General features: G+C 36.9%; 1 protein-coding gene and 1 long non-coding RNA gene across 3 annotated transcripts in view; both read left to right on the top strand.

Annotated features, from left to right (window-relative positions):
- Positions 1-4,819, top strand: part of cacna2d3a (calcium channel, voltage-dependent, alpha 2/delta subunit 3a) — a 149,889-nt gene extending 145,070 nt beyond the window's left edge. For both annotated transcript variants that reach the window (XM_030138599.1, XM_030138598.1), the window contains 3 exons: positions 572-684; positions 3,721-3,803; positions 3,892-4,819. In XM_030138599.1, coding sequence (XP_029994459.1) covers positions 572-684; positions 3,721-3,803; positions 3,892-3,984 — 289 coding nt within the window. In that variant the 3' untranslated portion in view covers positions 3,985-4,819. The remainder of the gene's footprint in view (positions 1-571; positions 685-3,720; positions 3,804-3,891) is intronic.
- A 10,018-nt stretch (positions 4,820-14,837) lies between these two features.
- On the top strand, positions 14,838-24,458 carry LOC115422330 (uncharacterized). The gene is made up of 4 exons (XR_003935829.1): positions 14,838-14,848; positions 17,040-17,048; positions 24,087-24,156; positions 24,417-24,458. It is a non-coding gene; the product is annotated as an uncharacterized LOC115422330 (long non-coding RNA).
- The last annotated feature ends 228 nt before the right edge of the window (positions 24,459-24,686 follow it).

The raw sequence follows: 24,686 nt of genomic DNA, 5'->3' as shown, positions 1-24,686 counted from the left end.
ACAGAAAGAAGAGATCATCTTTACGACCTCTCTTCTTCATAAAGCTTATCCATGGTCATAAATCACTGACCAGGAGGCCGAGGCGAGGCCTGATCTCTCAGGCCAGTAAAACATAACCATGGGAAGCTGCAATGCACAAAAGTGTGGTTCTCATTTGTCTCTCTTTGGAGTGTTTTATATTCGGCAACACTTCATTGGTGCTTGCCTTGGAGAGGACATAACAAAGACAAAAGCAAAGGAAGAGAATGAGGAAAAGAAAAGGACAGAGTGAGTCAGGGAAGAGTGTGTACATTAACTGTATGTGTGAGCCTGTCTGTGTGTTTATTGACAGCTGGTGGAGAGACAAGTCATCGTCTTGACGTGCGTCCAGTTGAGTCTCCTCAGTGCATCTCCCTTCCGTCAGGGGAGAATGTGAATACTCATAACACAAATCTTCTGACACATGGAAATTTACATCACATCCATGCGTCTTGTCTTCTTGCCAATCCAACTCTCAACTCCCCCTCCTCTCCCCTCGTGCAGATTCTCCCCCTTTCCTTCCTCATTGCTCTGTTTCTCGCTTGATTGGCAGGTCCTTTGTGATCCAGCAGATCCCCAGCAGTAATCTCTTCATGGTGGTGGTGGACAACAAGTGTGACTGCAGCATGTTCGAGCCAATCACCATGGACCCCATTGAAATCATGTATATCCTTTTATTGACTAAAGGCCAAAAGGGGGGAGGACTGCATGTTGAATCGAGATTTGTGCAAAAGAAAGGAATATGAGGACATGTACAGTATTATGCAAAAGTATTTGGCCACTGTTATCTTTGTTGTTTTTACTTGGCTGAAATGAGCATATACAGTCGAGGAAAAAATTATTAGTCCACCCTTGTTTTCTTCAGTTTTTTGTTCATTTTAATGCCCGGTACAACAAAAGGTATAAATATAATGATAACAGCAAAAATAGCTCATAAGAGTTTAATTTAAGAGTTGGTATCTAACCATTTTCCATGTTTTCTTGATAATAACCAAAATCACTAAAGTTCTTACATCAATATCTGTGGCATTGTACTGACAAAAACAGTGCTTTTAGGCATTCCATGTTTTCTTTTCTGTCTGTTTTAGTCACATGATACACACAGGAGTTAGTACTTGATTCCATAACCATTGTTTTTGATGACTTTTAATGGTCTAATAATTTTTTCCACAACTGTATATTTATTTCACATTCTCTTTTCTTCAGATACAGCAAATAAATACAAAAAATATGTGCATATCCTTAAAAGACACACAAAAAACTGAACTAACTGGGTTCTAAAGGTTAAAGGCACTATTAGTGTGACCCCTGACACATGACAAGAAGCAGCACAAATAATTAGAAACATCTGACGTGTTGAAACCTAGTGTAAAACATCAGAAAATTAATGCAATAAATCTCCTATTGTCTGAACAAAAGGGTTAAATACTAAGTGCAAAGGGAGGTCACACTAAATACGACCACTTTGATTTATGGAAACTGTTTTTTCTGCTGTACATACTTCATATATCTTAATACAGAGACTGAGAAATGCATATGTGTGATCATTATAACTTCACTAAACCAACAAACTTAATGTTGGACTAAGACTTTTGCACAGTACTGTACCTATAACCCTACAGTAGTTCTTTAACTGCACAGAAAATGAATAGTAATTTATACCATCGAAATTGATTGATCAACTTTCATGTTCAGATTGCACTCACTTTCTGGTGAATGGATGAACAAATAAATCAGCCATTTTAAGAATAACGAGGTAGATTGTTTTAGTTATTTTTCCTGCTTAAAATTTCATAAGATTAAAAATCTGTGGAATTTTTGTGGCATTCCTTGGTTTTGTACTGATGAACAGAAAAAAAACTAGCAGTTTTTTTCATTAACCCTCCACTATCCTGTCCAGCAAGACCCTTACTAAGAACCAAGTGTGCCTTTTTCGCACACTTGTGGAATAATGTCAAAAAAAAATTTTCATACAGTTTGTTTTTAATTATTTTACACTTTTTTCTATTTCATCAACTTGAGCCGTAAATAAAAATACCAAATACTCAATAACTGTCACATTTTTTAACCCTTTAAATGCTGTTTGTAATGTAAACAAACCATTTTTTGGATGCAAAAAAACAACAAAAAATTTTTTTTCAATATACTACGTAAAAAGTGGATCACATATTATTTGATTTTTGCAGCCTGGCATATGTCAATGATTAACTCCAACAATAGTTAATTTGCATTATTATTTTTGGCGCTAGGTCAAATGTTAAAAAATACTAGCATCTGTCACCAAGTGTGCGTAAAATGCACACCTATAAATCAAACTTAAATATTATATATTGGTTTATTTTTCTGCTCTAATTAGATTTTATTTTAGTAAATCAAGGTCAGCCCTAATCATACATATCAAATGGAAGAAAACAGTGCATTTTAGGCACACTTGGGAGACAGATGCTAGTCTTGTAATTATTACCACCGCCAAGGAGGTTATGTTTTTGCCAGGGTTTGTTTGTTTGTTTGTCTGTCTGTTTGTTTGTTTGTCTGTCTGTTTGTTTGTTTGTCTGTCTGTTTGTTTGTTTGTCTGTCTGTTAGTGTGCAACATAACTCAAAAAGTTATGGACAGATTTGGATGAAATTTTCAGGGTTTGTTGGAAATGGGATAAGGAAGAAATGATTAAATTTTGGTGGTGATCGGGGGTGGGGGGGCCCACGGGGGGGGCCACTGATCTGCCTTGGCGGAGGTCTGCGCTCTCCGAGTGCTTCTAGTTTTCTTTTGTTTACAATGTGCAAATTTTAGTTGGTGGCCAGAATTTAAAAGATCATGCAAAAATGAGCAACTTTAGAATTCTAACCTTATTTAAATTATGAAAAATAATATGAAGTTTTTTAAAATGAAGTGAAAAGTGTGCCTAAAAGGTGCACCCGGATACCAGAGGGTTAATTTAATTCTTGGGAAAAAAAAAAAGAAAGAAAGAAAGCGTTAACAATGGACAGTTTCAGAGTTACAGTTCCAGACTGTGCACCCATTCCAGACAGCTTGACCTTCCACCCGACTGAGAAGATTAACAGTATTACCAGATTACGTTTTTAAGAGTGGATAGGTCTATTCTCTTCAGCTTCATGTGATTCAGAGTGAAAATCATTAAAGTCAGTACGTGTCCATCGATGTGACTGCAATGTAAGAGAGTAGATTGTTTTAATTTGCGGGGAGGCTTTTGGGAGTTTGTTTGCCCACTGCCTTTCTGGTGGATGAAAGACTTTAATACATTGTGGGAGACAAGATTTGAAGCCTTCTACCAGTTATTCTCACAGCCCTGTGTGTCTGCATGTCTCTGTGTTTGGACCGTTACACAACAGTCCAAGCTGCGATGGGACACTGATCAGGAACAGGCACAGATCAGAATGGAGTTAGACCGAAGCCGCTTAGTCCCAAACACAGGCTGAATACATGAACTGCGTGCATTTTCCTGATATTTTATGCAGTTCTGTCTGTTATGTATACACGTCCACCACTGTTTATTTTTTTGAGGAATGCTTGCTGTTGCATAAATCCTGCTGTCCTGTTGCTATGCGACTAAAGAAAACTCATCAAACATTACCCAATGTATAAATCTGTAGTAATTTTACACTATGTTGTGTGCAAAAAGAACCTCTTTTCATGAGGCACAGAAGGGAACTCAAACTGTGTTATCGCCTTAACTTCATCCATACATAATGAATCTCTCAAGTGTGAGAGGTTGAAGATGCAAAAGGACAGGAGACGCCCAGACACTTGCCACCCTTTCCACCCAGAGGTATTTGCACAAACCATCATGTGAGCCGACTGTTACTGTGTTGTCGTTTTTCTTTCCGTAATATTCCACGCCTGTCTTTCACCTTTAGGAGAACTCGATGGAGTGTGGAGGTGCTGTGGGTCTCACTCCATCCCTCACAGCGACACTGCTCTGTGTCCTCCTGGCGCTGTTCCCTAGGTGACCACAACTGGCCACGCCCCTCCATCCAGATCTCACATGGATCGGCTTGGCTCGGCATGCAAAAGAACCGCAACGACGCCACAGAAAACGACACCCCTTATAAATTTGCGCCCAATTCCAAAACACCATCTACGAAGCCCCTAGCCCTGAAGTAGTACGATCCCTAACAGACACTTATTTGAAAGGATTGATAACGGATAGCTATTACAGCTGCAAAGTAGTGATTAATAAGATGCTTTAGCAATTCCACGTAAGCTACACGAGGACGTTTTTGGGGAGACTCAAAGTATTGAACATAGTAATAACCTAATGCTAACAATGCACTTAGTAGCTTAAAAACTGCACAAGTGGTCTAGTATCAACCACAGACACTCTGAGCGCTATGTTCAGTCCTTTCAGGTAGCATAAGGGCTGGGGTCTGTGGCTGGGCTTGGAATTTGACATTAGAGCCACGTAACACCCATGCGGAGAAAGACAAACGCACCTTTCCCCTTGGCCCACACTTTCCACGGACAATTCTAATCATGAAAATAAAATGAAAAAAAAAAAAAATACTGATGTTGAAGAAGATTATAAGTGGCTGGGGTTGTAATGAAATGTTTGTCTGTTGTTTTTTTTTCATGATAAGAAAAAATATGTTCTAGTATAAATATGATGAAAAAAAAAAGAGTTTTAAAAAAGAGTTTTATTTATGATTTGCAAGTGGTAACCATAAACTGTGACTATGAGATTTTGAGTCCTCTGATGTGAGTGGTTGTTAATATTTGAGCTTTGCCTTATTGAACGATATTGGTCCTGTTTGTGTACTTTTGAAATAAAATGTTGTTCAAAATTTATGAATTTGTTAAAGTCATGTTGTTGAAAGGCTCTTAGCAAATACTTAATATGAAGCATCAGTTTTCATATATAGTTCTATTGTTGTTGGCAGATTTGACTGATTAGTGTAGTGGTTGATTCTGTTTTTGGCCTCCACATGAGCAGAGATGTGAGTGTGTGTCTGTGTGCAAATCTGGGGTTTTGTTCTTTTGTCACTCATGTAGACTTTTGCCCCAGAGGTCTACCCCCACGCAAGTACAGACAATAAGGACCACGACACACAAATCCAAGGCCGACCACAAACATACTTCTGTATTTCTTTAGGAAACAGACACAAACAAGCCAACATTTTCTGACAAACCATAGAAGCCACACATACATGCAAAAGTGGGGTTCAATTACTATGCCAGGCCAATGTTGCTGTGCTTGTGCATGTACAATAAGCAACAAAAACGAGAGAAAAATTCTCAGAGACCTGGGTCAATGTTAGAAGGGGTTTCTGTTGTGGTTTCTATGTCAACACAAAAGTCTCAATAGTAGGGTATAATACGCTTCTGCCTCCCTTAAAGCAGGTAGAGGTCGTTGTCATAGCAGTGTAATCTGTTCTCTAATCTTTTCACGATCCTATCCCTCCGGCAGCACTTTGTGACTCTAATCATTCCCAGTTTCTCTTGCTCTTCCTTTTTCTATGGTCCAAAGATTCCCCGACTAGTCATTTATCACTGCATAATGGGATCGGAGCTGTTTTGGGTCAACACACACATCCAATCCAGGCTGTGATTCCTTCCTGTTTGCCAGATGAGTTATGGGAAAGTCTATCCAATGCGTGTACAAAAGACATACTTGGAAATGCAATGTTCTTCCTGCAGAGCTGCCACAGTGTCAGTGCTGTTGCCACCACGGGGTGATACATGCACATCTCTGTTTTCTGTAAAACTGGTATCCCCACCCACAGGGAAAGGACAAAGCACCCCATTTAGATTCTAAGACACAGAAAACAGTACGCACAACTCACAAAGAAACTAACGAAAGACCCAGTGCTACATTTGTGTCAGTTCCGATTTTTTTTTTTTTTTCTCATTATTCAACCTGTCTTAAGTTATTCATCACCATTTATGATAATATTCTCTTCCACATTTTACTTTTTTTTTCAGGAAAAATAAGGTATTTTCCTACAGGCAAAGTAATTATAATTTAAGGGGAACTGAAATCTACAAGAAAATTAAGTGTAGAACTAACATAAAAAGCCAATGTATCCCTGTTAGAGGGGTACATCTGCGGAATAATCTGGAGAAAAACTTAAAAATGTCTTCTTCAATTTGATTTAAAAGGATGTATAAATCCACTATAATAACAAAATAAAGAACATTATAGAAGTACGCATAAAATAAGATATTGTAGTTAATTGGCTATTATTATAAGAAGATACTATCATATTTTTTGATCATTGTATTTGGAGTAAATATTTCAAGTGTATATAAATATTATAGTTTATGTTAAAAACGGTTGATTACGCAAATCTGATTGTGTGTGAGGTGACTGAAAACATGTATATGAATGGTTTGTATGGATGTTTTGTGTTATTGTAAAAATATACAGAGGAAAATGTGTGTTAACAAAGCAAAGGAAGCGGATCTAGTTTGGTTATTAGTTTGTAAAAAGGGGGTGGGAGTCAATAAGTTATACTTCTTCCCACTCCTTTTCGAGCGCAGAAAAATTGTATTGATTTGTTTTGGTTTTTTTACCATGTTGTATGATTCTTTGTTATCTGATGATGCTATGTACTCGAAATAAACTACTACTACTACATTTAATTTAATGATAATGTAGATTTTCATAAAACCTCAAATTAAAGTTAAGGGTGTATTATATCAGAGACAGAGAAAACTGAAGAAAAAGTGACTTGTTTAGTAAAAATATGTCATTAACTGAAGATAAAACATGTCTCCATCCACTGTCATTGATACAACTCCATGGGTTTTACTGTTGAATCAATGCTGTAGAAGATGACAGTGTCTGAACATCCAAATGGGTCATATCTGACGACCATGAAAAGATGATTTTACACCAATTATTTACATGTTTTGATAGGATTAATGGATTGACAGGTATTAAACATCTTAGATCAGTAGACGTTTTTGGTCACTGGTGGATGTTTGGGTCTTTATGGGTTAATAAGAAATGAGAATTAATACTTAAATTCACTATAAACAACTATATATGTTCAAAATCCACTTTAAAAGGTACCTATAAGTGAAATACACATGTTTGCAGCAGATCCACTAAGACAAGCTAGTTGAAACCATAATACCGTCCATCAAAGAGACACATTTTGTAATTGAAGGAAACATCTCTGGAGGTATTTTATGTCGAGTCCACATTCCTTCACAATGAAATGATCTTTGCTGCTGTTTGTGGTGGGCAGGAACCCCTGAGAGAGGAGTCACTGATCACTGAGACACAATGCCTCCAAGGGGCCCTGCAGTTCAAAACAGCCCCATCCATCACCACTCACATTTAACTCACCCTGTTTGCTCACCATTATCTTGACTACATGAGAAATCTCCTCTCTTAATATGCTCGAAGACAGATGACAGTGAATCGCACACATATTCACACTTTTGACCATGTAAGCTATATCGCCAAACACACACACACACTCATGCAAACACACAAGCGGTCACACAGAGGGCAAAGCTTTTGGTGTTACCTCCAATGGAGTGGATAACATTGGTGGTTTGCTTTGAGGACCACAGATATGTTTAAATGGAAATGATTCTGAGCAGCTGAACCACACCAGGACCACACACAGGCCCGGTGACCACAACACGCCACGGCTAAGACAAGCTGGGAAAACACACATACGATTCCGCTGGCATTCCATGGGGTGACAAGCACAATCTCAGCCTCTGCAACTCAGTGTGTGTGTAGGTTTTCTTTAAGGATTGGCTTACAGTGAGGAATATCTAAAACAATGAGAAGAAAAATGAATTAACATGAGGTATTTATACTTCAATGTGGTGTTTCCTCTGCTCAGAATGATTGTGTCGTATTGTTTTGGTTGTGCATCTGCGGTGAAATCTGTACGAATCCATATTTGCTTTGCTTGGGGCGCCTTTTTTTTTTTTTTTTTTTTTTTTTGAAGTCATGTCCTGATTTACCTCCTTCTTCTCCACCCTGCTTCACCTATTTCCCTGAAGCTCTGGCCACATGCTCGCTAGGCTGTAGTGGTGATAATGACCAGACCTCTCGACTACCTCACCCACATATGCATGCACCTACACACACACACACACACACACACACACACGTCGGAGACGAAAACCGAACCAAACCCCAAAGACAAATTTGTTCCTGTGGATGCCAGGAGACAAGCCGCTGCCAAGGTTGAGAGGTGCCAGCTGAAAATATACACTCTGACACACACACATACACAGAGTTGGTTGGGTACCCCATGCTGTGACAGGAAGAAAAGCCTTCAGTACTTATAGACCTCTTGGTGAGCCCGAGGACCTGACAGCCAGCTGTACTAATACTGTGTGTGTAAAGAGAAAAACTACGAGAGTAAGTGTGAGAAACAGAGAAACTATATCTCATTGTTTTTGCGCTCTGATTAGGATTAGCCAACGGTATATATTTATGAGAGGAATACACATAAATCATCAGTTTGGAGTTCATCAATTTTCTCTTAGACAGGCGGCTTACCCTCATCTGCCAAATATTGAATAACAAAACCAGAACAAATCATGGGCATATATTTAGCATTCCTCTGTGTGTTTGTGCAAACAAGCTGAGGGAGAATTTTCAACATTAGCATATTCAGCAGAGTCTTTGTAGCTATAATCTGAACTCTGCCAGTCTACGAAGGAGCTTCATTCGGTTACACACGGCAAACTGAGCAATGGCCTGGAGGGACATACATTTTGGCTCCCTCAAACAGGAAGTGGCTAAATGGAGACCCAGCAGCCCCCTGCCTCGCCTCTGCCACTCAAATGCACCCAGGCTGTTTTTAAAGTGCAAGCCAGCTTAATAGAACGGACAGTCAGGAGCGAAGAAAGAAGAGGGGCGGGAGGGAAGTAGTAAAGCTAGATTGGAGGTCAGGGAGGCAACGGAGGGAAAAAGCCGGCAGATTGCAGCGGAGTAGGTGGTCTCACGATATCATAGCTCAAAATAAGCAACACCATTGGCTCCAAGCCTCAGTTTGTCCCCAGGTCTTTGCACTGGATTGAGATTGAGAACCGCTAAAAGTATTGTGAGCGTTTTAGAGTTTCCTCGCATCACAGCTCATCAGCATCACCATGTTTGTCTTGGATGCGAGGGCAATCAATGAGTTAAGGACTATTGGCTGTTGGCTGTTGGCCCCCTCGTTGCTATAAATCCCTGCCGTGCTGATGAAGGCTGAATGTTGATGTGATAATTGATGCAGTGTTTTTTTGTACATGGCGTCTCTGGGCACGGTGTGGTTACATCAAACTTTTATAGAAGTCTGTGTATGTGTGTGTGTGAGAGAAAGAAAGTGTGTGTGTGTGTGTCCCATCTGTCGTGTTTGATTTGTATCTTTATACCCCATCTGGAGAGCTACTCCTGCTAACCCTCTATGAACTCAGTGTGGACAGGACTAAATGGTTGCTCTTATTGGCACATTAGTGTGTGTGCATGTGTGTGTGTATGTGTGTGTGTCGGTTTGGCTTTTTTCATGAACTACTGATTACACGCACAGGGACATGTACAATGTAAGGGTTTAAGTTTATAGTTTCTGTGTGGTTTATATTAATCTATATATGACCATTTGAGTATATGAGTGCATAACCAAAGTAACCAAAGGTGTGTGTGTCTGCGTGTGTGTGTTTGGCCACTAGATGAGCCGCATGTTCTGTGTATGCCTGGCCCTGGGACTTCAACGCCCTTATTTTGCATAGCAGAGCAGTGAAAGGAAGGCTAAGGTTTCAACCACAGACCCTGACAGAAAAATCACTGCTGCAATGTGACATTTATATGCCCTAGTGTCCGCCACTCACCCCTCTCTTACCCCTCTCTCATCCTGCCCTCACCCATCATTACCATCCTGACCGTAGGAATATCCAAGGCCTCACTCATGACATCGACCACAACCCTGTGCATCCTCCTGCTCTCCCTCAGTAACCACCATCACCACTTTTCTGTATCTTCCTTCCTCTCTCCTCTCTCCACTCAGCCTGACCGGTCACAGCCGATGGCCGCCCACCCTGAGCCTGGTTCCTTCTTCCGTTAAAGGGAGTTTTTCCTTCCCACTGTCTCCAACTGCACGCACAAGAGGGATTTGTTGGGTTTTTCTCTGTAATAGCGCAATATCTTGACCTTGCAGTGTAAAGTGCACCGAGGTTATTTTTTTGTTGTGATTTGGCGCCATGTAGATAAAATCATGTTGAATCGAATCAGTGCACATGAGAGCATTTACGTTTAGGCTGCTAGAGTGGCCTTTTGCGTGAGTTTGTTTCATGTATGTGGTTTTCCTGCTCTCACTCTCTCTCGCCGTAACCGTCTGGAGCATTTAGAGGACATGACATCACGGCGGGGTAACACTGGATGCTGACGTGCATTTTGTGGCGGAGGCGATTTGTGTTTGTTTTTAGCATTATGACGGAGGTCTGGGGGAGCTGGTTGATCAGGGTTAGCGTTTATGTAACTGCTGCAGTTCTACAGTTAAAGGCCATGTTATAAATTCTTCGTCTACTGTTTATTTGACTGTTGTTTGCTTTCATATCCAACTAATTCTGTAAAGCCCTGTGTGTCTTTTTTTAAATTTTGTTTTGTTTTTATACTTGTTGTGACATTCCATGCATTTACATGACAACTTTTATTCCTGGTTTAATCTGAATAAATGTTAGATCCTATTTAAGATGACCATGTAAACACCTTATTCCAGTTTAAAAAGAACAGTTCGGAATAAATTTAATTCCAAATAAAGTCACTGGTTTAATCCCCTTTTAATTCCGATCTAAATTATTCCTCGGACATTCCTTTATTCCGTTTGGACTTTATTCCTGCCATTCTGCGCATGCTCGTTGTCTTGTCGCGATGACGCACACATTCTGCGCTGGCGGAAGAATATGCAATGCAGTCTAGTCAACCCAAACCGTTCCAGTGGGCTATTCTGATGGGATCTACCAGCCTCTAAAACCCTGAAGGAAGAGTTCAACACCTGTTTTTTTATTCATTCATTTGTCATGCACTAATGAGTTTGATAAATGGGCAAATCAGTTTGCACTGCAGTGCACCGACTGCCTTGTTCTCGCAGCCCTTCCGTTAGCTTAGCTTAGCCTAGTTTAGCATAATGGCTTCATTCCTATGGTCAGACGTAGCCAGGCTTTCATGGGTGATCCGTAGTATTTTATGAGTGATTTTGTGAAATTCAGTTCTCCCTAATCATTACTTTAGTCCGGTGGGGTCAATATGATCACAAATTGAGGCTCAAATCATGGCGATGTGACTTACTGCACTAATAAAATCTTGGGAAATAAAAACTAATGCAAAGCTAAAACGGTAAAGCAAAGCTAATTTAGCGCATGCATCCCTTCCAACAAAAAGATTTCCAACTTCCGTCAACACAACAGTCCCAAGATTGTATGAGTGCAGTAAGTCGCGGATCTAAAGAAATAATTAGGGAGAATCGGGTTTCAGAAAATCACTTACAAAAGACAACAAATCACCTTTAAAAAACTGGTTATGTGTGACCATGGAAATGCAGTGACTATGCTAAGCTAAGCTAACAGAAGGGCTGCAAGAACAAGGCAACGTGAGCACTGCAGCGCAAACCCTTTTGCTCACTTATCTACCTCATTAATACCTCATGTAAACCTTTATTCAGGTTTAACATTTCCATGTAAACAGAAGAGAAAATACTTTAGTTCCGAATTAATTTCTTCTGGAAAAATAAATCAGATTTAAAAACATCATGTAACCATACCCATTGAGTCTGCCTTGTGCATGAAATGTGCTCTATAAATAAAGTTGAAAATTGAATTGAATAATTAACCCATAAAGACCCAGTGCTACTATTGTGTCAGTTCCCAAATGAATTGTTCTGTCTACGTAACCTTTCTCAAGCGATTTATCACCATTTATTATAATATCTGTATTTTACATTTTTAATGTAAGTCATGCATTTTCCTATATTTAAATCACTGATCATGCAGATGTTCATTAAACCTCAGAGTAAATTCATAGTTTATTATATCAGAAACAGAGAAAACTAAAGAAAAAGGGACTTTTTCAGCAAAGATATCAATAACTGAGAAGCAAAACAAGTATCTCCATCCACTGCCATTGATCTAACTCCATGGGTTTTACTGGTGAATCAATGTTGTAGAGGATGACGGTGTTTCCATGTTCACTACGGAGCCTCTGAATGCCCAAATGGGTCATACTATTTGGAGTCAAGAAAAATCCACATTAACATGCAAGATTTCCAAAAATATTCCAAGGCACACTGTAGGATTTGTGTAAAAATAAAATGCCTTTATTTCTCCATGGCATTCATTTAAAATACAACCAATGTGAAGCGGCCTCTGGGCTACATCAGGACTTTTTTCACCAGTGGGTTACACACCTTCACACAATCACTTTAATGAAGTGAAGGAGGGAGGTGTGAGGGGGAAGAAAGAGAGAGAAAGAGAGAAGAAAAGAGAATAAAAAAGAAAAAAACTAAAGAAAAGAAAAAGAAATTTAAGAATAAAACAAATAAAAAATACATTTAAAAAATGTAAAAATACATTTATAAAGATTTTTTTTTTTTTTTTAAATCTCACACTTCTAAAGTTAGGTCTTATTATTAGTGCCACATGGTCAAATACAGTATACTTTAAAATCTTGTTTAACTCATGTTTTCATGCTAATTCATTATCAGTCCCACAAAACGACATACCCCTCATGAAATATCACTCTACAAAAAAGGAGAGGGATCCACATCTCCATTAAGGCCTGGATGTTTTGTTGCTTGCAGTTCTACAATCCAGAAAGTCTTCCATTGGACCAATCTTTTTACACAGTCACTTCCTCTGAATGTGGATTTTTCTTGACTCCAAACATTAAGACACACCACAAGTTTCCAAAGAGCACCTGTGGATTTTCACCAAGAAGACCCAGCAGCACTTCCACTTTGTTGGTTTACAGTCCAAATGGGTCATATCTGATGACCATGAAAAGATGACAAACTGCATTTTACACCAATTATTGACATGTTTTGATAAAATTAGTGCATCAACATTTTAGATCAGTAGATGATTTGGTCGCCAGTGAATATTTGTGCGGTGGTCCAGAGGTGCAACAGCCCAAAAAATTATCCACTAGCCCAAAAAATTATCCACTATAAGAAAAAAAAAAGAGAACAGTCCAAAAAAATATCCACTAGCCCAAAAAAATTATCCACTATAAGAAAAATGAAAAGAGAACAGCCCTAAAAATTATCTGCTGTAAGAAACAAAAGAGAACAGTCCAAAAAATTATCCACTATAAGAAAAAAAAAAAAGAACAGTCCAAAAAAATATCCACTAGCCCAAAAAAATTATCCACTATAAGAAAAACGAAAAGAGAACAGCCCTAAAAATTATCTGCTGTAAGAAACAAAAGAGAACAGTCCAAAAAATTATCCACTATAAGAAAAAAAAGAGAACAACCTATAAAATTATCCACTATAAGAAAAAAAAGAGAACAGCCTAAATAATTATCCACTATAAGAAAAAAAGAGAACAGCCCAAAAAATTGTCTACTATAAGAAAAAAAGAAAACAGCCTAAAAAAGTATCCACTATAAGAAAAAAAGAGAACAGCCCGAAAAATTATCCACTATAAGAAAAAAAAGAGAACAGCCCAAAAATTATCCACTATAAGAAAAAAAAGAGAACAGCCCAAAAAATTATCCACTATAAGAAAAAAAAAGAACAACCTAAAAAATTATCCACTATTAGAAAAAAAAGAGAACAGCCCAAAAAAAATGTATCCAGTATCAGAAAAAAAAGCATCATCCACCTTTTTAATTAAGGGGGCGCTGTTTACTCAAAAGGTCTCTTGCTTTAAAATTAAGGCCACCAGAAAAAAGTAAAAGCCTAGGCTAAAAAATTTTTAAAATAAAAAAAAAAATTAAAAAAATAAAATTTTAAATTTTAAGGCCTTGAGCTAATGTGGCTAACGTTAACGAAGTAACTCACCGGAAGTGGAGGTTGGTTCGCTAAAAATAGTAATTTTAAAAATATATAGTGAATAATTTTTTGGGCTGTTGTCTTTTTTTTCTTACAGTGGCTAATTTTTTGGCCTGTTCTCTTTGTTTTCTCATAGTGGCTAATTTTTTGGGCTGTTCTCTTTTTTTCTTATAGTGGCTATTTTTTTGGGCTGTTGTCTTTTTTTTTCTTATAGTGGATAATTGTTTGGCCTGTTCTCTTTTTTTCCTTATAGTGGATAATTTTTTGGGCTGTTCTCTTTTTTTCTTATAGTGAATAATTTTTTGGGCTGTTCTCTTTTTTTTCTTATATGGATTTTTTTGGGCTGTTCTCTTTTTTTCCTTATAGTGGATAATTTTTTGGGCTGTTCTCTTTTTTCTTATAGTGGATAATTTTTTGGGCTGTCCTCTTTTTTTCTTATAGTGGATAATTTTTTGGGCTGTCCTCTTTTTTTCTTATAGTGGATAATTTTTTGGGCTGTTCTCTTTTTTTCTTATATGGATTTTTTTGAGCTGTTCTCTTTTTTTCCTTATAGTGGACAATTTTTTTGGGCTGTTGCACCTATGTTTGGGTCTTTATGGGTTAAAAATAATCATGATCAAGCGTCTCAGAGGCAGAACAGGGTTGTCTGTGGACATATGTGTGTTTGTGATCGATATAACTTATGGGTGGGTGTATATGGTATATTATTAATGAGCTGAATGATCTAAAAATCCTGCAGTGTGTCATTACTGGGAGAATGAAGCAGATACAGCCCAAAAATATGGAAGAAAAGAGAGCAAGGCAGGTAAGAAAAATGAACAACGGGATTGAGCATGAGGGGAGTGAGGGTAGACGGTTCATTGGTGCTCTTCTGGTGTACAGAACTGCGGTAATCCTAATGAAATGCCGTCATCACTTCTGAGATGTGTGAGATAAATTACCCACACATCCATGCACATTAAATGCACTCTTGTGACCTTGACGTGTTTCTGTGTGCCGGTCTCCTCCCTAGTTCAGCCCAAATCGCCACATCTGCTAGTACGCTTTAGCCGAGTCCTTCCCCTGGAATACCTGGAACAGCGCAGATGAGTCCTCCCATTCTTAGTCAACCTTGTTTCCTCCTCTTCCTACTTGACCTTGAACTGGAGCTGCATCTGATATTCAGCAGGAGACACTTAACACGCAAACTGTGCATAAGCCCCCACCCCCTCTTGTGTAGTATTATATCCAACCCGGTCACCAGGGGAAAAAATGCATGCAACTACTAAAAATTCACATCAACATTTTTACATATTCTGTATGTCCCTGCATTTTGGCTGCTGTGCTTTTTAAAATTTTCCTCAGCGGGCAGGAGGTGGTTGGAAGAGGGTGGCCAATATACAAAATCCAGGACTTTGTCACCACACAGGCTTGGGAATAGATTATGGTTTGGTTAAATATTGCTGAATATACTGTCATTTTTATAGCATATTTGCAGGCTTTTTCCTATATTTCCTAAACTTAACCAAGTGCTGTATGAATGTAATGTCGGGAGGACCCATAAAAGAATACACTTGCAACTTTTGTTTTTGTCTTTTAGTGACTTGATTCTTAACTCTTGAAAGGCCATTCATTGATACACTCTGAAATTCAGAATTTCAACCTTAGTGTGTTATTGGAGGATATAACAAGACTTTTTTGCTTTTGTAAATTTTTTTTTTTTTTTTTTTTTCTTATTGAGTGATGCAAGGCAGAACATGACAAGTGAAGGACAACATACTAGCTTTGCATACAAATGATGAAGACAAGATGAATCAGACACAAGCAGGGACTCATAACATTTTAACAGTTAGAAGGTGTTGAAGACATATGTGTTTGTGCATTTCTCTCTCTCTGTGTGTGTGTGTGTGTGTGTGTGTGTGTGTGTATGTGTGTGTGTGTGTGTGTGTGTGTGTGTGTGTATACCTGCATACATATGTGCATGCATGTATTTGTTTTAGGGTAGACATAAAGGTGAGGATATGATTTGTCAAATTAAATTGGGATTAGATATAGAAAAGAGTAATTTAGGCAGAGAAAGACATATATATACAGCATGTTCAAGACAGAGTGGAAAAGGAAGAAGAAAAAGAAGGAGAAGAAAAAGAAGAAGAAGAAGAATTTTTTTATTGTTATGTAGAAAATTAAGGTCAGTGAAGATACCATATTTGATTTGTCAGGTGGCAAAAAAAAGGAGAAAAATTCCAAAAAGTAAAGTAATGTGTATATATATATATATATATATATATATATATATATATATATATATATATATATATATATATATATATATATATATATATGGTGTGGCAAAAAAAGGAGAAAATTTCCAAGAAGTAAAGTATATATATAAAATACAAGGTCAGTCAAGTTACCATATTTGGTTCCTTATGTGGCAAAAAAGGAGAAAAATTCCAAAAAGTATATATATATATATATATATATATATATATATATATATATATATATATATATATATATATATATATAAAATACAAGGCCAGTGAAGTTAGCATATTTGGTTTCTTATGTGGCAAAAAAAGAGAAAAATTCCAAAAAGTAAAGTATATGTATATAAAATACAAGGCCAGTGAAGTTACCATATTTGGTTCCTTACATGGCAAAAAAACAAAAAAGGAGAAAAATTTCAAGAAGCAAAGTATATATATATAAACTAGAAGGTAAGTGAAGTGACCATATTTGGTTCCTTGCGTGGCAAAAAAAAAGGAGAAAATTTCCAAGAAGTAAAGTATATATATATATATATATATATATATATATATATATATATATATACATATACATATATATATATATATATATATATATATATATATATATATATATATATATAAAATACAAGTGAAGTTATCATATTTGGTTCCTTACGTGGCGGAAAAAAAAAAGGGGGGAAATTCCAAGAAGTAAAGTATTTAAATAAAGTACAAGGTCAGTAAAGTTACCATATTTGGTTACTTACGAGGCAAAAAAATAAAAAATAAAAGGAGAAAAATTCCAAGAAATAAAGTATATGTATAAAATACAAGATCAGTGAAGTTACCATATTTGGTTCCTTGCATGGCAAAAAAAAATGGAGAAAAATTCCAAGAAGTATATATGTCAGGGTAGAGAATGCGATCTGGTAGGATCGGCGATTCTACCAGTAGAAACTCCGATCAGAGTCTCTACCGGTAGAAACTCCGATCAGAGTCTCTACTGGTAGAAACTCAGATCCTGCCAGTAGAAACTCCGATCGGAGTCTCTACTGGTAGAAACTCTGATCCTACCTACCTAACCCTAACCCTAACCCTAACCCCTAACCCACATCTGGACTTTTTAGTTAGTCTCAGCATGCTCACATAATATATAAATAATTTATGGAAAGCACCAAATATTAAAACCATTTGTGAAATATAAAATGACAACAATTTTCTCAAAACCTTTGGAATTTCAACATTAACTTTGCAGTTGGCAATTGTATTGGTAAGATCAGAGTTTCTATCAGTAGAGACTCCGATCGGAGTTTCTACCAGTAGGATCGGAGTTTCTACCAGTAGAAACTCCGATCCTATTAAATGTTTGGTAGGATCAGAGTTTCTACCAGTAGAGACTCCGATCGGAGTTTCTACTGGTAGAGACAACGATCGGAGTCTCTACTGGTAGAATCGCCGATCCTACCAGATCGCAGTCTCTACCCTGACATATATATAAAATAGGAGAAATACACATGTAAGGTGAAAAGAACATTACTTTTAGAACATTTGACCAGCATTAGTGCTGATCCAGACCCCTGTCCACATCCACATTCTCCCTTTGAACATCATTCCTTACATTAGTACCATTTCTTCATGGTACCTAACAAAGCAGGTCCACTCACTGTTCATGCAGAGGTGGACCTTACAGACCCTGTAGACCACATTGGACCTGAGATCGTTGACTCCCTGTCCTCACTGTAATTGTTGCTGTCACTGTCTTGTAATGTATGTGGAAATTACCAAAAATAGTCACTTGCCCGATAAAGGGTTAAATCTGAGCTCAGCAGGCCTGTAAGTCCTTAGAGAATGGAGTCACCATATGGATGCATGAGGCCTATAAGCATGTCAGACCTCTAATCACACTCCTTTCACTGTCAGTGGTAGAGCCATGGTTAAGGACAGATTATGGAGCTCTGGCTGACTGCAGTACCTCCCAATCAGCTCTGAGGTCTGGAGCTGTTTATCTGACAAAATAATTCCTTTGTAAACTGTTCAAACCAGCCCAAACCAGCCTCACCCTCCAAATGCCTTGCCATTGTGTTGATGGAGAAGAAATGGGCCTGATCCTAATAAAGTGTGTATTTATGGACTGAGGGTAACAAGTTGAGTCACAATAGTAATTTTGGCCAGCATCTGTTTATATACTTCTTAACAATCTCCCTGGTGTAAACAGTGTGTGTGGTTTGCGAGCGCTAGATGCCTGCTCCATTAAACAATCGAATCTCTGCTACTTCTAAGAAAATGCACTCTCGTGTGAGTATAATGATAACCCAGTGATTAAAGTTTTTTTTTTTCACCTTAGGATAAAAGATGGATTGAACCAAACAAATACATTCACATCAAATCCATGTTATTTTTATTTTTTTACTAAACTTTGCATTGGAGGTCAGTTTTTAATTGCATATAGGGGGTTGGATCAGATAATAATAAAGATAGATGTCATGATATAATTTTATGTTGCGATAAATATTGTCATACACATTGTTATTAAATTTTTACGGCTAATTTTGTTTACAGCGTCATCTAAAAAGATCACTAAATGCTTCAGTTTTTTCCTAATTTTACTAAACTTTTTTTTTTTTTTATAACATTATCATTTTTTTCAGTGCTCTAACTTTAGATTTCTGAAATACACTATAAAGTTCCCTATAAAGTTGGAATAAAATATTTTTTACCTCTTCTCATGAAATGATTTGTGATTTATTCATGGTACACAGTAAAAAATGCAGTGTCAAAATATTTTAACCTAGATAGACTATTTTTAGCTCTATGAGGAGTAAACCAGCTCTAACAGTAGAGTTAAAAGTCAGTGTAAAAAAAAAAAAGCACAGATGCAGTGTAAAATTCAACTCTACAAAGTGATGATTAATGCCAGTCTGCTGCATTGCATTGTGAGTATTGGACATTTTACTATTTGTGTTCTATTTTATGTGCAGGGGTTTAAGGGGGGTTTATGTTAATGTTTATTTAGGCTAATATGTCGGTTTTACAACGTTTATTGGCCTATTTATGTTTACTTTTTTTAAATTAATGTGACACCGTTAGTTAAACCTGTAGGCAAAACAATGCCTTACCTGATTGTCACTGTAAAGCTACAGATGCGTTTATTATGAGGACTCACTTCTTACAAAATAGGTGTAGTTCCTGGGGGTGATTGAAATCCATGTAACAAGCAATCTCTTTTTAATTTTCATGTGTAATAGTCGTCTATTTAATAACACTGGGTTACAAAAAAATGTTTTTTGCAAGTTGTCTAGGTTTTTTCAACTGAATTAGGACCATTTTGCACCGCTAAATCCAAAAATGAGGTCAGGTCAGGTTTTTTTGCTAATTTGATTTTGAAAAATTTGATCTTCTCACAAAATTGATTACATCTTTGTAACTTTATCAGTTGATTTTTTATATAGTTCTCACCCAAAATAGGTTTTAAGAGAAAAAAAAATCAATCAATCAATGGTGTATTGGTGTATTCACCGCAGATGTAGCAGAATACGTCAGGCTTATTTTTGCAAGATCTTCTAGTCAAAAGCCATTTCATTCACCTGTAATATTAAAAAAAACATTAATCAGAAATTGGCAAAAGTAAAATCTTCAGAACTTGTTTATTGCAAGAAATATGAAAGAATTTTGTATCATATGATGTGAAAATGCCCATAAATGTAAGCAAAAATGTTAAAAAGCCAATATGTGGCATAGTTCAGAAAGTTGACCTGATTGAGCAAAATTAATGTGATTTTTGGATTCAGCACACCCAAATTATCCTAAATCAGCTCAAAAAACTTAAACAATAAATTTGTTGTTGACCAGTGTAATTTGTTACAAATCAAACAGCTACGTCAAGAAATTACTGAAATTCATTTCATGACTCCCACCTATGAAACCCAAATATACATTGTTTCAATATTAACACATTATGGAGTCATTTTTAAACTAAATTAGGAGTAAAACAACTCTATATCTGGCCATAGAGTAAATTTAACTCTAATTTTGAGTAGGGCCAAATGTTATCTGAAACAGAGTTAAATTCAACTCTCTAAGAGTTAAATTGACACTGTTTTTTACTGTATAAATAAAGTATAACTGGAACTCAATATGTAATCATTATACCCGGTCAAAGGTAATTACTGATGTGTATAAATAAAAATGAAAAGAAGAATGTATTTGAAAACAAAATATTCCAACTTTATGGGCAGCAGTGTATTCTTCCCATTCTGATCATAAAACTTTCAAATCAAAAGTAATGATCTGGTTTCTTTAATTCTTGTTTAGGTAGAAAAATCAGCCCTCCAGCTGAAAAGATATTCATCATTTATCATGATAATAACTGACAACTGGCATAAACATTTTTATCATGATAATATTTTAAATCAATGGGAAGTCTTAACAGCAGTAGATGTGATGTACCAAAGTATTTTTATCTGTCAACAAAGGTCACAGATTGTAATATTTTCCCTTTTTTTAACATCCTAAATGTCAACATTTTGCATCAACATCTGTTAGAAATAACATTTTTATACCACTCATTTGTTTTGAACTCCAAAGGGTTGTGTAGTGTACTGTGTGTGGTGGGTTCTGCGCATGAATTCAACCTTAATTGTAGGTTTTTGCGTAGTTCCCGAATTTCTACCCAACAGTTGAAATGTAAATTATGCCCTTGGGTGAAGGTGAATTGAAGGTGAAAGTAGGCTTTTAGTATGACTCAGGCAGAGCTCAGAATTCTGCTTCCTGTAACAGAATGGTTGTGTTTTTAGGTTCGTTTCCTTCACTTTTTCTTTATTTACTTTTATCCAGCTTCCATTCTCATGGGCCTCTGAGTCAGTGCTCTGTCAGTACTCAGCAGCTCTGACAACACCAGCAGGTATGTTTGTGCCAGGTGCAGACCCACATGTTTTCTATCACACGAGTATGTAAATATGTGTCAGCCAGGTGTGCACCCTGTCACTCGGATCCAGCGGGTACACAAACTGGACCCAGGTGGACAGTTTGACTTTTGTTACGCACACTGATCAAAGTTGACAATGTGACGTTACAGCCCACAATTTTTTTTTAAAATATCAAACCCACTTGTTCAGGAATCAAAGGTTAAGCAGCGTACAATTATTACATCAAGAATATGTCGACATAAAAAAAGTCAGTTCACTACATGTGTGAGTGGAGTCAAATTTGATGATATATGCTGGATATGAACTCCTCTTTGTATAAACACTATGAAACAGACCATTATTCAGATCGACTGTATGAACCCAGTTATGTGATCCGGCATTTTCAGGTCTTTCCTGGGGTTAATTTTATGCTTCACTCCTGCTGTGACAGTCCACGGTAAATGCATAACATGTTGGTTTCCTTCTGTTTCACACACTCATGACATTTTATATGCCTGTATGGATTAATCTTTGTCGTCCACTTCTTGGTGCAACGCCAGCACAAAGAAAAACTATGCGAAACAATTTACTTGCTTAATGTATATCATAACTATTTTGGCACGTTTAAACGTACTAGGTATGTCCAAAAGAAAATTTCCAATTTATCTCTTAATTTGCCTTGACGTTTCATGGTTTAGAGAGGAAACTTTAAGTTAAATAGGAAACTTTTCAATTTATAGATAATAAAAGTATTAAGTGTTAATACATAAAGCCTTGAAAACACAACCCGCTCCCACATTAGCACAGTCATTTACCTTCTGTCTGAATATACATACGGAGACGCTAATGTCTCACTCAGCTGTTTTGGATAAGTGTGTCAGCTGAATATCCTAAATGTAATGTTTTCATAACATGAACTATGTTTCATGATAAAATTCACCAAAGTTTATTTTTGTAAATGTTTAATGAATACCCACTTCCCTCATTAATCTCCTTGCTAAGCAGAAGAAAGATAAACAACTGAAACGGTCCCATTTTTTTTCCCTCTCATATTCATACCTTCTTATAAAAACCTGACGGCTGATATGCACTGAGTTTGGCAGATAGTTTGACTTTGATTTGAGGACTTCCTTAGTCTTTCTCTGACTGTAGTTCAAGTACTTCTCACTCTCTGTCTCTCTTTCCCTTCAGTTCGCTTTGCTTCCCTTCCCTTTCCCTTTCCATTTTTTTTTTTTTTTTTTTTTTTTTTTTTTTTGGAATTCACCTCCATAATTTATTTCATGCAGGAAAAAGACATTGTGGGCTCATAAATCAAAAGCATTTATATAAAAAGAAATGAAAGCCGCCTGCATATGGGATGTTTTAGCTCACATTCTTAGCAATTCGACATGTAATAAAAGAAATATGGAATTTTCACCTCAGGTCTCTATCAATAAAACAAATGTGAGCACTGAATATGCTCTGTGTTCCTGCACTCACACCGTATCGTAGCATTTACATAATTTGATTTGTGGGACACAGGAGTGGATGTCTCAGCTAGTAAGGCAAACAGAGTGCATGTACAGAAACGTTAAGTGTGATCTACACCCGTGCAACAATAATTCTTATCATAGCAGATATATGGTTTCAGATCCTTTGATGACTGAATTTCCCAGAACACAAAAATATTTTGTCCACAGACAGGTTTATACTAGAGCTTAAATCTTACACTTAAATCTTTTGCAGTGGACATTACTACTCGACTTGGTCTTCGCATTTCAAAATAAAAACAGTCCGACTTAATCCACTGGCTTGTTCAGAAAGCAATCCCTGGCCAACATTTATCAATCACTGGTATGTCTCTAACACAAGCCCAGGCAATTAAAATATATGTTTTTTTTTTTCTTTTTTTAATTCTTCCACCGTTTAAGATGTATAGTTTTGTTCTGAAGCTTATCTATGGGCACCCCATAGCTGAATGATTTTATTTTCCCTTGTCAGACTCAATCTATCATCCTGCATACCATATGACTTATAACATAAGTGGTAGTCTGCTAAAGCCAGCATTGATCACTTTAATCTGTGCTGCTGTTTGTGGGTTTTAAAAGATCAGGTTGTATGAGGTTGCAGTGATATCCCCCATGGAGAAATGATGTTATTCCAGGACACTACTGACAGCTTCTACTACTGTCTCTTACTCATTTTTCATTTGATAGTACAATTCATTCCCCCTGCAATTTAACCTGGATGATGCAAAGGAATGCTGGTAGCTTTCCAGTGGCTCTAAGGCCAAAGAATGAACAGGAATTTCAAATAAAGGAGCTGATTATTACTGAGGACTGTACAATATGACCATATATACAGTGTGACAATATAATCTATAGGCTCTAGTTTTTACATCATGGCCAAAATCTTACTCTTTACAGCAGTTTTTGTCATTTGAGCACTTGGCATTTTACTGAATGGCACAGATCCACAAAGGGAATTTTCCAAAAGGTAACACAAATTAATATGGGAGAGGATGTACTTCTGTAGCCTTATTCAACCCCGATTTTAGTCCAAGTTTATTCACACCTTATTCACACCGCACAAATACAGACACACACCAGAGCAACTTGTCATGCTCAAGGACACTTCGACACGTGGACAGAAGCCTTCAATTGAACAGGAGATGAACATTGACCAGCAAATGTAAAATGAGGAGACTGTACAAAAGTTAAACGAAACAACAGTAGATGCTGTGCAAAGGGAGATAATCATTCTGATAATCAGTCCCCCCGATCACCACCAAAATGTAATCATTTGTTCCTTGTGCCAGTATCAACATTTCCTGAAAATTTCATGAAAATCCATCCATAACTTTTTGAGTTATCTTGCTAACAGTAAAAAAACAAAACTAACTAACTAACTAACAAACAAACAGACAAACCCTGATGAAAACATAATCTCCTTGGTAGAGGTAATAATATGTCTGTGTAATCTTCAAATGTTTCTACAGTATCCTTTCCCCATCATCAAGAAGGCATGGGAGTTCGGTCTGGTCAACAGTCACATTCCAGAGGACTGTGGTATGTTTCCTACTTAATGGCTATGTTCAGTATTATCTTGGTTCCCTACTAGTCTTGAATTATCTACATCCTGATAAGACTCTTCTCATGTCCATGTGTAGACATTTGTTTGCCATCAGTGAGCATCAATTCCATACTAACCCTCCAGCATTTTGAAATCTTAAGCGGTCTGAGGTTACACAAGACCTCTGCACCTGCAGTTCTGTTGGTGTACAGTCTTTACAGATATCACTGTAATATTTGACCTTTTTTGTTTTTAGGAGGAATGGGCTTGTCCATCTTTGAACCCTGCCTCATCACAGTCACCAGTGACAAAAATCAGCTACTGACCAAGGTTATAATAGTTTTGGATTTTTAATTATAGTTTAGTTTTAATTAGTTTTGACTTTTTTTTCTCTTATTCAGTTAGTTTTAATTAGTTTTTAGAGCAGGTTTGTTAGTTTTTATTAGTTATCATTTTTTTCCTGAATGCTTAGTTTTAGTTTAGTTTAGTTTAGTTTTAGTATTGGTTTTAGTTATTTCATATATTT

This window comes from Sphaeramia orbicularis, chromosome 7, assembly GCF_902148855.1.
Source record: "Sphaeramia orbicularis chromosome 7, fSphaOr1.1, whole genome shotgun sequence".
NCBI lineage: Eukaryota > Metazoa > Chordata > Actinopteri > Kurtiformes > Apogonidae > Sphaeramia > Sphaeramia orbicularis.
Note: the sequence above shows the minus strand (reverse complement) of the source record. Positions and strands in the feature narration are given on the sequence as shown.